This window comes from Lynx rufus, unplaced genomic scaffold, assembly GCF_022079265.1.
Source record: "Lynx rufus isolate CCGP_SWC_20201006 ecotype Redwood Valley unplaced genomic scaffold, mLynRuf1.p SCAF_16, whole genome shotgun sequence".
Lineage (NCBI taxonomy): Eukaryota > Metazoa > Chordata > Mammalia > Carnivora > Felidae > Lynx > Lynx rufus.
The window spans coordinates 30,149,320-30,163,774 of record NW_025814830.1 but is presented as its reverse complement, the minus strand read 5'-3'; the positions used below and the strand labels follow the sequence as shown (position 1 = coordinate 30,163,774).

Below are 14,455 nucleotides of genomic sequence, written 5' to 3'. Positions count from 1 at the left end.
GTGCAGCACCTCCTCCCTCTTACCCAGGCAACCACAGAGCACTGGTCCAGGAGTCAGCAGGGGAAGGACACTCGCATCTGTAAGCGCTTCACGCTTTACACACTGTCTCAGTTAATCCTTGCAAACATCCTGGCAGTTCCTTTGCAGCTGCGGAAGCTGGGCATCACAGAGGTTAAGGAGCTTGCCCATGGCACCAGGCCCTGTGGAGCTGCGATTTAAAGCCTGGTGGGCAGGTTAGGAAGTACTTTTCCTTGGACCAGGCCCCTGAGCTCTGGTGTAGTCTGACAGGTACTCCTTATTTGCCTTTGATAAAGCTTGGTCCTCTCTGGCCCTCTGCCTCTCTATGTCAGAGGAAAGAAGCCTCCTTGCAGGGGCCTTTCAAGGGGATGCTCTACAGCTGGCAATCTGTATCCAGTTCTGGGCATCCAGGAGGCAGGTCTTCTTGTCCCCAATACCTACCGGCTGCCAGGGCACAATTCCAGGGACTTACCCACAGAATTCGCCTTTCTGCTCCTCGCTAGACCTGAAGTGCAGGGTTGTGTGATACAGGGACCTGGAACGGACAGCACCTGAGTCAGCCACCCTTGGCTACAGCCTCAGGGGGCCTCCTGGGGCAGGCTTCCTTCAGAAGCCAAGCCTCTGACTTGGCTTTTACTGTCTCCATCCAACCCCCACACACCTACCAGACCCTAGGCACAACCCTCCAAGACGAGACCCAGTTGTCCTAGGGCAATGCCCACCTGAGATCCACCTTCTGAACCTGCGGGCACAGGCTGAAGAGGTCGGCCAGCAGGAGGGGGCTCCTTGGGGACAGCCTTGTCTCACTCAGCCTGGGAAGGAAAGGAGTGGGACCATATGTGAGCAAGTAGGAGCCAAGCAAGAGCGGACAAGGAACCTGGATGGGCTGGAGGGGAAAGAGAGAAAAAGGATGGGGAGGGCTGGCGGGCCAGCAAGGCGATAAGGAAGAAGGCAGGGCCTCAAGAGGGACAAATAGGAGCTTAGAGTCAAGGAGACTTGGGTTTGAGCCCCAGTTCTGCTTATCGTCTGTGTGTCCTTGGACGCATCACTTAACCTCTCTAAGCATCAGCTTCCTTCCCGAGAAAAAAGGACTATCATAGACCTTCTTCTAGGGTGTCGTGAGGGCCTCATCCTATCAAGCTTGTGCACTGCCTGGCACGACACCCAGGCTTGTTTTCTTATTATATTGTTTCTTCCCTCAAGCATGGACCAAACAGGCCAGTCCTGCTGACAGGGAGTGGGAGGCGCTAGGCCCTTCGAGTCGTTTCTCAGTGATTTGGGGCTTGATAATTTGTTCGTGTTGGGGGCTGTCCCGTGGGGTGTTTAGCAGCATCCCAGACCTCTATTCGCTAAACACCATTCGTAGCTCCCCCTCTCACCGCCCGCCTCCCTCTGCCATGACCAACGGAAATATCTCCGTTGCCATATATTCCTGATGGGCAAAATCACCCCTGGCTGTGAACCCCTGCCTTCCAGAAAGTGAGATGGCTCCATCTTGCCCTCAGAGGCATCCTTGGTGCTTCCATTTCCCTTGCCCCACAAACTCTCTATCAGCTTGTCGCGTCTGTTCCATTCTCAAGTTCTACCCTGGATCTGCCTACTTCTGCCCTGGCCCCCAATCCCCAGCCCGCACCATCTCCGACCCTGTGCAGCCTCTTCCCTGCTCTCACTTCCACTCTTGTCCTCTAACCCCTTCTCAACCCAGCAGCCAGACTGAACTTTTGAAAACACACATCATTCCTCTGCCTTTCGAGCCCCCTTGGACACAAACCCCCAAGCTCCTCCCCGTGGTTCCCAGGCCCTGTGTTGACCGGTCCAGGTCCCTCCCTCTACCTCCCGTCGGGCAACTCTCCCTGCCTGCCCCAGGGTGCTGGCCGCATTGCCCTCCTGGCTGATCCTTGAGCCCACCAAGCTTAATCTTGCCTCAGGGTCTCACATGTGCTCTTCCCTCTACTTGGAATGCTGTTCCCTTCTCTTCACAAGCCCGAACAGTCCCTTTTGTCCTTCAGGCCTAACCTTAGCATCCCTTCTTAGAGGTATTCCCTGACCACCCTCACCGTTGCAGACACTCTTGGCCACGTTACCTAGAAAAATAGCTCATCATTGTCTGAATTTGTGTTAAGTGCTTTTACTTGCTTATTGTCCAGCTCCCTCTACTACAAGGTAAGCAAGCTCCAAGAAGACAAGCACCTAGCCTTTCTTTCCCCCTCTTTGCTGTGTCTCCAGCCCTCCAAACAGTGCCTGGCCCACTATGGATTGAGTAATACAAAGCGTGAGCCCTGGTGAGGGACAGGCTGGCCACCTCATTCCAAAGACGGATGAGAGCTGGGGCCGATGCTGCGTGACTTGGGCATGGAGAGGTCTCTCTCTGGTCCGGAGTCTCCCACCTGTTCATGTCAGCCTGCCACTTTTTGTGTCCAAAGGAGCCCTTCCCATTGTGGGTGCCGTGGGTTGAGCCGCCTCTGGAATGTCACACGTCTCCTCCTTCCCGTCCCTACAGGACTCGGGGATAAGCAAGATCCTGGATGTGAAGCGAGCCTTCTCAGGCATCCCAGAGAGCCTTGGCGTTAGTACTTATGTTGCTGTTATTAATGGTATGATTTAATTTCCTGTTGTATTTTTCCATCTCAGCTGCAGCTGCCTTCCCCCCTGCTAGAAGAGTATTTAAAGTAAATCCTTTTTAAATTCTAACCAGTCTGAGCCAAAATTAGAAAGTGGAGTTTTAAATACTTTCGAGAATGCTGCTTAAGTTACCCTTTTACGGAGTTAGATGGTGACCTTTAAACATGGGTGGGTGACATATATACAACCCACATCTGTGAAGTCCCTTCCTAGGAGTTGGTGACCTTTTTGTGGGCGAGACATACAAGAGCCCATTTGTCACAGACTTTCCGTTCTTCAAGGCGCCTATAGAAGAAGGCGTCTTGTTTGAGTCCCGACCCTGCAGGAGGGGTCGGGGAATATTAGTCCCATTTACCAGATGAGGAACGGCAGGCCCAGAGTGGTCAAATAACTCCCCCGCCCCACCAAGGTTAGCAGGGTATTAGTGACGAGCTCCCGGTTGTGGCAGATAAAATGAAAGAGCCCAAGAGAAGGAGCGGCAGGCAAGGAGGGGGATGGCTTTGAAACCCAAGCGCCTCAGGCCAGGCCAGGGCAACGGGGGAAACCAGTCTTACTGCAGCAGGCTTAGCTGGGGGAGCCGGGGCAAGTGGTTCAGCAGGGTCTCCAGGCTCTGGTCACTCAGGACCTCACAGGACAACCTGTGAAACAAAGCATCTGAATGAGGTGGGGAGCTGTGGGGAAAGCTAGGAGCACTCCCTCACAGCCAGAGCCTTCTGGAGAGGGGTTCCCCAACGCGCTCCCTCCAAACGCTGGGCCCTTGAGGTATCGTTGAGGCGGGAGGAAAAGGAAAGTCACAGAAGTTTTGGAAAATGCTGGTTAAGCCAAATTCAATAGTTTCCTTTGCTGCAGGACGTCTCAGAGTTTGAATATGCTGCCGTGCATCGTGAATTTCCATGGAGCTCTAACGCTTTCTCCCACATGTTGTGGACTAGCGGGATTATTATTTCGAGGGCCATGAAGATCGGTGCTCGGCGGAAGACACGTGTTAAGAAGAGAATGCCCCCTTAACCCGTGGTAAAGTAATAGTGGAAGGTCAGGCCTGCAGCACGTCGGCAAAGGATCTGAGATGCCTGGGTCTCTGTCTGTCAAAACCGGACCGAACAGCTGATCATTGTCAGGATAATTTGTCGCCACCAGGTCCGCTTAGGGGAAATGCTAGATGCCCACCCTTCGGGGTCTGCTCTGGCTACAGGACTCGGGCAAGCAGGGTGTCTAAGCACCCTGGGATTTACATAGCCCCCCCAGGTCTATGTCTGTCCCTTCTCTCCTCTGTCCCTGTTCCTTTGTGCCCTGCAGACCGCTTTTTCCTCTCACTGGGCCCTCCAGGGGCCTGGCCCAAGCCGCTGCATTATTTGCTGGTTGGGAGCTACCGTGGGAGAGGCAGCCTCTGATTCTGGAGCTGGAGCCTCAGGGCCGAACCTCTGCCAGGGTCCAGGCACCTCTACACCCTCTGTCCCAGGATGGGGCCAAGGGCTCCAAGCGTTGGCAGAATAGGGGGTCTTCACAAAAGGCAGTCCATCCGCAACCCCTGCCCCCCCACACACATGGTTTCTCACCAGGCCCCAAATACATGGTGTTGTGGCTTCTGGTTGGGCCAATGTGGACTTTACACACTTTTTTTTTTAGGCAATAGAAATGTTACCCATGGCAACACCTCACGTGGAATACTGAAATGTTCACAAAGTAGACGTAAGGTGGTAGAATCTGGGGAGGGGGCCGGAACCCATCACCTTCCCTGGCATCCAAATTGCTGGAGTTCGGCATTAAGGACCTTGATAACAATATTCTCATACGTGGTCCCAGCACTCTACAGCTGGCAAAGCGCTTTCATGCTATAATCTCATTTTTCCAGCCACAGCTTGGGGCGGGGGGGGGTGCTTAGACCCTCATCTGTGCTCAGACCACTGCCTGAGATAGTTTACATTGTCTCCCACTATGGCGGGTGAGCCTCAGCAGGCAGTGATGTCCAGCCACACTTTGCTCCCTCCAGGGCCTGGTCCGGTGCCTGGTATACAGCAGGTGCTTAACAGTGAAATGACGGAAGGGTGCTTTTTGCAGTACTGGCCGCAGTGCTATAAAAAACACCACCAGCAGCAGCCTGGATGTCTGTCTAGACTCTAGAGAGGGGTGGTTGAATCACCTGTGGCATATCCAAACTGTGGAGGGTTAATATTAAAAGGCGTAAGTGTAAAAAATAAAAGGTACAGATATACAAATGTTACATAAAAACGCATTAGAAACAATCAGGATGATTAAAAATTCATGGGCTACTCCATGATTTTAATATGTCATATAGTAATGTTAATATTTCAGGTCTGATAATGGTTTTGTGGTTATACAAAAAAATAAAGAGTACTCACTTTTCAGTTTCGCATACTGAAATAACTACAGATGCAGTCGTAAGGTGTCTGGGAATCGCTTCAAAATAACGTCTGTGTGCACATGTGTGTTGGGGCCGTGACGTGATAATTATTGAGGCAGGTGGAAGGGACTGAGGGCCCACTACAATATTCGCTCTACTTTTTTTTTGAGAGAGAGAGAGAGGGCGCTAGTGAGTGAGGGGCAGAGGGGGGGTGGGGAGAGAGAGAGAGAGAGAGAGAGAGAGAGAGAGAGAGAGGGAGGGAGAGAGAGAATCCCATGAGGGGCAGAGGAGGTGGCTGGAGAGACAAAGAGAAGCAGGGCTCACCAAAAGCAGGGAGGGAACTTACCCGATACAGGGCTCAAACTGTCAAACTGTGAGATCATGACCTGAGCCGAAGTCAGATACTTAACAACTGAGCCACCCAGGTGTCCCTTATTCATTCTATTTTTATATATGTTTGAAAGTCCCCATTACAGAAGTGTGTGTGTGTGTGTGTGTGTGTGTGTGTGTGTGTGTGTGTTTGTTTAATAAAAAAGTAACTTCACAGTAGGGAAATCAGACAAATGGTATCTCGGCCAGGCGGTCAAGGTCAACATCAACAGTGCTAAGTCAAGTCCATAGCATGCACCTCTGAGACGCGACGAGAAGGATGCTTCACTTCTGTGGTCTTCTTCCCCCCAAACCCATAACCCCAGTTCATCCGTGAGAAAAACATCAGACAAAAGCAAATTGAGGGGCGTTTCACAAACCATGTCACCAGTACTCCTCAAGGCTGTCAAAGTCATGAAAAATGAAGACTAAGAAACTGTCACAGACCAGATAGACTAAGGACATTGACTAACTGCATTGTGGGATCTTGGACAGGATTCTGGATCAGAGAAAGGGCCTTCGTAGAAAACTGGTGACATCCCAATCAAGCCTGGGGTGCAGTTAATAGTCCTGTAGCAAAGTTGATTTCTCAGTTGTGACAAATGTACCATGACAAGTGATATAAACAGTAGGGGCAGTGGGTGGAGGAATTCTCTGGACCAGCTTTGCAACTCTTCTGGAAATCAAGTCTTAAGCTATTCTAAAATAAATGGTTTATTAAAATGTTTACTGGCGGGGCGCCTGGGCGGCTCAGTCGGTTGAGTGACCGACTTCGGTTCAGGTCATACTCTCACGGTTCGTGAGTTTGAGCCCCGTGTCAAACTGACCACTCAGAGCCTGGAGCCTGCTTCAGATTCTGTGTCTCCCTCTCTCTCTGCCCTTCCCCCACTCATGCTCTATCTCTCTCTCAGAAATAAATAAACATTAAAAAAAATATTTTTAAAAAGTTTACTGGCTCCATATTCCAGGAAAGCCACGATGTACTGTCACGAGACAGAAGCTCGTCGCAGAGACGTTACACGGTAAGATCCTGTGTCGGTTAACAATGTCAAAACCCCCTTGTTCTGTGTCCATAAGCATTTGCACACGGAGAAAGGCATGGAAAGACGGATACCAGGTGATGAACATGGATGAGCCTCCTGCGAGGGTCAGAGATGGGGGTGGGAAAGTAGGAACAGAGACCATAGCGAGTGGGAGAATCATGTCAGTGAAGCTGTCGAATGCAGTGGGTCTGTGACCGCAGATAGGCAAAAACGGAACATGCACACGGATGAGGAGTGGAGGGTCCCGGGGACAAAGGACAGCACTGACTAGATGAGGAGAGGGGCATATTTAGGTGAGGCAGGCTTGTCTTGGATTTACTTTAAGGTAATTACTGTCAGAAGATGACAATGATGAGGACCAAAGGAAAGGCCGAGCATCTCTGCAGATGACAAAGCTGAGGCACAGGGAGTTAGAGCCATTTGCCCAAAGTCACCCAGCCTGGAGGTGGCTGGGCCGGGACTCCTTTGATTCTAAGGTCCAGTCTCTGGTCACAGACCCCAGTGTTCTGGGGTGGGTGAGCTGCTAACCGGGAGAGGGAGGCCCGGAGGAGGGGCCTTCAGAGGTGATCTGCTTTAGCCATGGAGGCAGCCCGGGGGGTGGTCAGGGCTCCAGGGATGGAGGGAGCAGATCGGGGCTCCCGGGAGCCCGGGGTTGAGCAGATGGGGAAAGGGAAGCGGCCTCTCCCAGGAGGAGGGGCAAGGTGCCCTGTGGGACACAAGGAGCCTTCCACCAATAGGTCAGGGGCGGGCAGGACTACAGGGTCTGGTGGGAAGGGACCAGCAAGGACTCACCTCTAGCCAGGATACCCCCACCCCCACCCATGGGGCAGATGCCCACATGGTGTCCTCTAGGGCTGCGTCCTCCTTACTTACTTGACTTCCAGAGGCCCCGGGCACTTCTCCAGAGTCTCACAGAGGTGGGTTAGGCTCAGGGGCTCCAGCAGACACTGCCGGAGGCTGAAAGGGAGCAGTGGGCGGGGCAGGGCGTCAGAGAGGACCCAGGGCCCTTCTGCAGCCCCAGGGCCCTCCCCTTCTCCCTCTGCCCCTCCTCCTCCACCTCTAGGCTGCAGGACCCTTCCCTTTCAGGGCATGCTCTGCACTCCAAGTGTCCCCTATAGCCCGATCCCCACCACTCAGACAGTGACAGCAAAGGACCCCAAGTGCCTAGCTGCCCTTGCCCAGTTCCAAGGCCTCCCCACTGCCACTGCTCTTGCCTGAGTCCAGGCCACCACTGTCACTTGCCTAGACCACTTTAACACCCTCGAACTCCCCTCTGGCCTCCATGTAATCCTTCTCCACCTGCCAGTGCCAGTATCTTATCTCTTAAATGCAAATCTGACCATGCCTCTCAGGAGCTTAAGTCCCCTGTGGCTCCCTATTACTCTTATGCTAAAAGCAAAAGGCCTTTTCCATGGCCTCACTTGCCTTCGCTCACCTCCACTTGCCCTGTATATGTCCCGGCCACACTGACATGCTTCCCAAGAACCAAGCTTTCTCTCCTCAGGGCTTTTGCCCAAGTTGACCCATCTGCCTGGGACACCCCTCCCCACTCTCCCGCTGGATAACCCTGTTTGGGCCCCAGCTGAGGTGGCTCTCTTCCTAGGTGAGGAAAGCAAGGCCCAGAGAGAGGAGGGGCCCCGCCATGGTCACACAGCCTCCTGAGGCAGAGCTGGTAAGTCTTCTGAGAAAACAACGTGGTGTCTTTTCTCAAGGGAGAAGTCTGGGCCCAGCAGCCCCCCTCACCAGCCTTCATACTGGCCCTCTTTCTCTTCCCTCAAACTCCCTCTCCCCCAGCCCTAGCTCCCTTTAGCCTTTCCTCACTCCCCAACCCTTCACCCCTATCATGGTTACCCCCAAATAAGAAGTGGGTAAGACAGTACCAGACGCTCCTGGGGATGCAGCGCTGATCAAACGCGGAGAACCGGGCTCCCGCTGGGAACTCTGGCAAAGGTCCACCAGCCAACTGATCCCTTGGGGTGGGGAGACCGTTTTGAGAGGGAAGTTCAAATCGTGCACATTGGAAGAAAGACTCAGAAGTCAGGGCTGCAGGGGGCCTAGGGACAACCAAGGCCCTCACTGCACAGATGGGGAAACTGAGGCCCATGAAAGGGAGACCACACTGAGAAAAGCCAGCAGCTTACACATGGTCCAGGTGGCAGCACCTGACTAGGTCAGGGGGAGCCAGGAGGGAGCCCCTCCTCTCTCTGATCACCAGTGCGGCATTCACGGACTTCACCTTCCTGTGCCTCCATTCTTTAGGCTTCAAGAACCCAGAGTCCCCAGAAACGGAGACCTGGGCCCAGGACGTACGACCACCCGGGCCTTGGGCCACTCTAGCTTCAGATGGCCCAGCTGGTGTGGCAATGCTTTCCCCTGACATCTTAGCTGGGAACACCTTCTGCCCAGCTGCTGGGCCCACATCAGGCCGCCCCGGGGCTTGCCAACCTCCCACGAGAGCCCAGGGTGCCCGGCCCCACTAGGGGGCAGCCAGAAATATCTGCGCAGAACCAACTGTCGTTCCTTGTCTACTGCAAAGGTGGGGAGACTTTGTCGAGCACCAACGGTTCTTGGCTTCTCAAATGCCATACTCACACAAGGTCAGAAGTCTGCAGAAATCTGCCAAATGTCTCCAGGGACGAAGCCTCGCTGCCCTCCCTCCCCCTCGGCAGCCCTGAGCCAACGCCTGCTCTGGGCTGGAACACCACCACCGTGGCCTCCCTCCCCAACTGCACTGCATCCTTCCAAGAGAGACCTCAGCGGCCGATGACCACAAACCTACTGACAGAAGGGTACATGTGCAGAAGTGGTGCCACACCTGTGCGGGTTACTCTAGGGCTAAAGGCATGGGGCTGGGGTGGGGGGCACCTGGAGGAAATGGGGACCGGGGGGAGAGGGGAGCCCACACTACCCCCGGAGCTCTCCCTCCTCACCTGCCTCTTCTGTCACCTCTCAGGACGACGTGCTGGCTCTCAGAGCTGCAGAGAGAGAGGAGGCATCAGTCTGACTGAGACCAGGTGGCCTGGTCAAGGAGCGCCTGGAGAGCGGTCCACTTTCTCAGCAAATACAACGATACGTATACTAAGCATAACTACACTGATTAGGGCACATCCAAGGTGCACCACTGACATGACTCCCTTTTATTCTCACAGTGCCGCTGTGAGGTAAGGAGGGATTCTTACCTCTCTTTGACAGATGAGGGAACAGGTATGGAGAGGCTCAGCGACGTGCTCAAATCTGCACAGCATGTAAGTGGTGAGCCTGGATTTGCACCTGATCTGTCTGTGCTCACACCTCCCGCTCTTGGAAGGGGAAAGGGGAGGACTGGGCAGACCTCACTGAAACCACGGCTCCTCTGCACGGCCTGGCTGGGTGACTTCCCTCCTATATTTTCATCAGCTCCAGAGACCCCATGAGTGAGTGCTCAATGGCCACCAGGGAGCTCCCAGTTTCCGTAAAAGTCTCCCAGGATAATCCAGAGAGTGAGCAAGGGAGAGCTGATGGATTGTGTCCCATGGCAAATTTGGAGAGATGTGAGAGTCCCAGGGCAACATTCATTCATCCGGCCGTTCACTCATTCGGCAGACATCTAGCACATGCTCGCTGGACCTGGGACCATGCAGGGCCCCGAGGAAGCTGTACTGTGATCGTGACAGACAAGGAAGTGCGGTGGGAGCTGATGGCCTGTGCCGTCAGAGGGCAGAGTGGGGGGCCCAGAGGCACACTCACTTGACTTCCAAGTGGAAAAGCCACTGCAGAGTTGAGAAGCACTGGGTCAAAATGAACACCGAATCCAGGGACAAGCCGTTCTCACTGAGGCTGGAGAATCATAGGGGTGACGTTAACAGAGCTCACCCAAGACTCAAAACCTCCCTGTTTGTGGTGAGAACCCAGGGCAGGGGAGAGCTGTCCCTGAGTCCAGACGACAGAGCTCACTGAACCCCAAATGGTCGGGGGGTGCCTCTTCTAACTCCCTATTGTACAGATGGGGAAACTGAGGCCCAGAGAGCAGCAAGGTCTTGCCCAAGGTTATGAGACATGTCAGTGACAAAGCTGAGAATACAAGTCTGGTTCCCTGGGTCTGTGATAAATCTGGGGAGTGCTTTCAGGCCGGAGTTGTGCCTCAATTTCCCCACCTGGTAAAAGAAGGGCGGTGCCCAGTGCCAAATGAAAATGCAAGGGTTCCTGTTCAAAAGGCAGGAGCAAAGCTTTTCCTTTCTTTTGGGTCTGTCAATCTGTCACGGTGTTTTTCTATCTGCTGTTTAACGTCGCACTCCTCTGGCACGGGTACTGGTAGGTGAGTGCGGACTCTCATGGGTCTGGGGTCAGAGTATTTCACAGTATGGAGGAGGTCACATGGAAATTTGCGCCCATCTACATATAATTTGCCTGCAGTGGTGAGGCCTACCTCCCCACCCACATGCAGGCCCAGAACAGGAACAGAGGCCACCCCTTCTTCCCAGATCCCACAGCAAGACAGCAGGGAGGGCCCTCAGGCCACAGCACTCATTCTAAAGTTGTAGACAAAACCAGAGCCAGCCCCTCTTATAGTTTAGGTGTTAACTGGGAGCCAGGGGCCCAGAGAGGTGAGGTAACTTGCCTCAGGTCACACAGAGAACTAATAGTTGTGAGCTCTCCCCAGGGGCTCCTCTCACCGTAGCCCAGAAGAGCTCAGGAGGAGGAGATGGGTATGTGGGAGCCTAAAACACAGGGGTCTTTTAGCATCCAGAAACTCTAGTCTGTTGCAGGCAAAGTCCTGGGGCTCCTGGCCTCTTTCTAGGGCATCCCTCCCATACTGAACATCTTCCCTCTTTCTGCTCTCCAGCTTCCCCGGGCACCCTGCTTGGGTATCCTGTCTGCCACAAATCCTCCCTGCCTACCAGCTTGTTCCCTATCAACAGCCCCTCCCTACACCCCAGGGCCGGCATGGCCGCCAGTCATTAGGCTAACTAATCATTAGGTGACACTTCAGCCATGCTTGACCAGGTGACCTGGGCCTCCCAGAGAGGCTGTGCAGAGACACAAAGACAGGTTCAAGAAACAGAACCTTAAGTCAGCAGCTGGATCACTTGAGTCACAGAGGCCAGTCTCTGTTAATGGGAATCACAGCGTAAGTACCCTTTTTGAGCACTTACCATGTGCCACGGACTGGACTAGGTTACTGACTTGCATTTTCTGATTTAATCTTTACAATAACGCAGGAGGGAATGAGATGGGACACAGAACACACCGCCCTTACACACACTCTCTCACTCTCTCTCTCTCCTTCTCTCTCTCTCCCTCCCTCTCTCCTTCTGATGAGGACAAGCCTCAAGAGGCTTTGCCTAGTTAGCTACTCACTTCAAGGACTGTAGAGCGCCCAACCCTGGGAGCAGCTGAGCCAGCTGGGCCGCGCCTTCGTCCCCCAGAGCGTTGCCTGAGAAGCTGGGAGGGCAGAGGGGAGAAGAGGTTAATGCAGGATCGGATTGGGGCTGGTAGGAGCTTTGTCTCTCCACTCCGGTCACTCAGTCACTTAGCTTCTCCTGAAACTGGGACACCACCCTGAGCTGCCAGGCCGGATCTCAGAAGGTCCCACGTGGGTCAGCCGCAGTTTCCCCCAGGGCTCCTATCCTGAGGTCTGTGATGCTGGGGAGTCAAGAATGGACTTCAGAGGGGGTCATATGTGGGGACCTGTATTTTAGGGGGAAGGGGTAACCCCTCGCCAGATTCTCTAAGGGGTTCCTGATTGCAGGAAGGAAAGACTGCCGATCTGAATCTTAAAGAATCAAAACAAAACCCAGCACGCTGACACCCACTGCCTGATGGGCCCCTCGGGCCCCTCCCCCCCCCCCCACCAACCTTCCAACAGCAAGCACTCACTCAAGGTGACTGAGGCGACAGCTTCCTCCCAGTGCCCTGCAGAGCTGTGCTAGGTGCTTGGCTTGCAAGCCACAGTGTGTCAGCCTGCAGAGGGGGAAGCACAGCCCTGTGGTGTCTGCCTCTTTGAACAGAGGTGACAGTGGCCACCACCCCCACACACATAGGAGAGGCTTTCAGGAGAGGGACGGGGACGCATCTGGGATCCAGACAGAGGGACCAATGCACACCACACACATCAGACATGCCACACATGCGGCATCTGCCGCATAAGGCAGTAGAAAGCCAGAGACAGTAAGAGACACAGGGAGGCAAGCAGACTAAGACGGAGAGACATTAAGATGAGAGACAGAGGAAACAGATGCAGAGATACACGTGCACATGCACCTACACACCCATGCACATGCAGGCATGTGCACATACACATGCATACACATGCACACGCACTCACACACATGCATGTACACGCACACACGCACATGTATGCACATGTGCACATGTATGCACACACGCGCACACACACGTACAAGTATGCGCATACACGTACAAACATGTGCGTGCACACATGCACTCGCACACACATGCATACACATGCACACGCACACATGCATGCACACACACATGCACACACACTACACACGCATGCATGTGCACGCACACATGCATGCACACACGTATATGTACGCACACACATACATACACATGCACACGCGTGCACACGCATGCACACATGCACACACATGCACACGCATGCACATGCATGTACAAACATGCACGTGCACACACATGCATACACATGCACACGCACGCACACATGCATGTACACGCACACACGCACACACGTACACACATGCACATGCACACACATATGCACACACATGCATATGCACACACAAACATGCACATACACACATGTGCGTGCACACATGCACACATGCACATGCATGCACACACACGCATATGCATGCACACACACATATGCAGGTACACATACACAGTGCCAGGAGAGGACAGACAGACAATGAAAGAAAAGGCAGCAAAGACAGAGAAACAGGAAATATAAGAGAAACAAGAAGCAATAGAGACAGGGAGAATCAGATGGACCTAGAGTAAGAGAGAAGTCCAGAAGAATATTGACAGGAGCCCTGTAGGGGCTGAGCTAAGTCCCAGGATGAGGAAGGAAGGGGCCATATGTCCCCATTCTCTCCTTCCAGAGTCCCCGCAACTCATCAGCTGCTGGAGGTCAGGGGAGCTAAGAGGAGTGGGGGCTCCCAGGCAGGGAAGGTAACTGAGGGGCTGCCTCGTGAGCCCTGGGTGGGATGGACTGGGCAGGGGAGGTGGGAGGCAGGGAAGCCAGGCCACAACTCCTGGATACAACAGGTCGTGTCTTCCAGGGAGCACCTGAGGCCAGAGGCCTGGGGACAGGCTTCGAGCGGAGGAAGGGATGAGCCTCGAGCCACAGCCAGGCCTGCAGCCCAGCACCGTACCTGATCCTTGTGGAGTGCGGGGGCAGCTCACAGGGCATCTGCCGCATAAGGCCGTCATGGAGTGCAGCCCTGGAGGGACACACACCAAGGCCAGGCTGAGCAAACTCCTCAGCCACTATCTCCAAGCCCACCCTCAGCCTCACCTCCCGCCATTCAGTCTCTACACGAGGCCCGGGGACAGCCAGACCTCGGTTCCACTTGGGCTTCTTGGCTTCCAGGCTGTGTGACGTGGGACAAATCACGTAGCCTTTCGCTGGGACAACGCACGTGAACTGCCTGAATGTGCTGCTTGCCGCATGCACATCATAGTAAGTGCTCAGCTAACCTTGGCTGTTAGTATCATTAATCTCAACAACATCATTAGTGCCTTCAGAGATGTCAGCCTAGAGCTCAGACCTTACATAAGACATTGTAGGAGACACTGAGGGGCCAAGAGCTGAGTCTCTGCCCATATGTTGGGCTGGGATAATCCAGGCACCTTGTAGGCGGTAAACTTCCTCTAAGGGGTCCTCATGCCAGAGGGAGCCAGAAGTTCTGACCAAAATCAGAGCTATAGACCAAGCAATCCGCAGTCCTTGGGTTTAGGCTGAAGGACCCCAGGCTCTGGTGCTCTGCTGTGTGGCTATCCCATCCCCACCCCATTACACCATTCTGTGTCACGGGGCAAAGGGGAGGCAGTCTGTCCTTTGACGCTCCCTCTC

At 54.0% G+C, this 14,455-nt stretch overlaps 1 protein-coding gene across 13 annotated transcripts in view; it reads right to left on the bottom strand.

Moving 5' to 3' along the window:
- NLRC5 (NLR family CARD domain containing 5) overlaps positions 1-14,455 on the bottom strand; it is an 86,720-nt gene that overhangs the window by 24,122 nt on the left and 48,143 nt on the right. For all 13 annotated transcript variants that reach the window (XM_047078439.1, XM_047078441.1, XM_047078450.1 and 10 more), the window contains 10 exons: positions 13,755-13,823; positions 12,271-12,354; positions 11,752-11,835; positions 10,141-10,230; positions 9,345-9,389; positions 8,295-8,384; positions 7,288-7,371; positions 3,195-3,278; positions 741-830; positions 491-553 (listed from right to left, as the gene is read on the bottom strand). In XM_047078439.1, the coding sequence (XP_046934395.1) occupies positions 491-553; positions 741-830; positions 3,195-3,278; positions 7,288-7,371; positions 8,295-8,384; positions 9,345-9,389; positions 10,141-10,230; positions 11,752-11,835; positions 12,271-12,354; positions 13,755-13,823 (783 nt within the window). The remainder of the gene's footprint in view (positions 1-490; positions 554-740; positions 831-3,194; positions 3,279-7,287; positions 7,372-8,294; positions 8,385-9,344; positions 9,390-10,140; positions 10,231-11,751; positions 11,836-12,270; positions 12,355-13,754; positions 13,824-14,455) is intronic.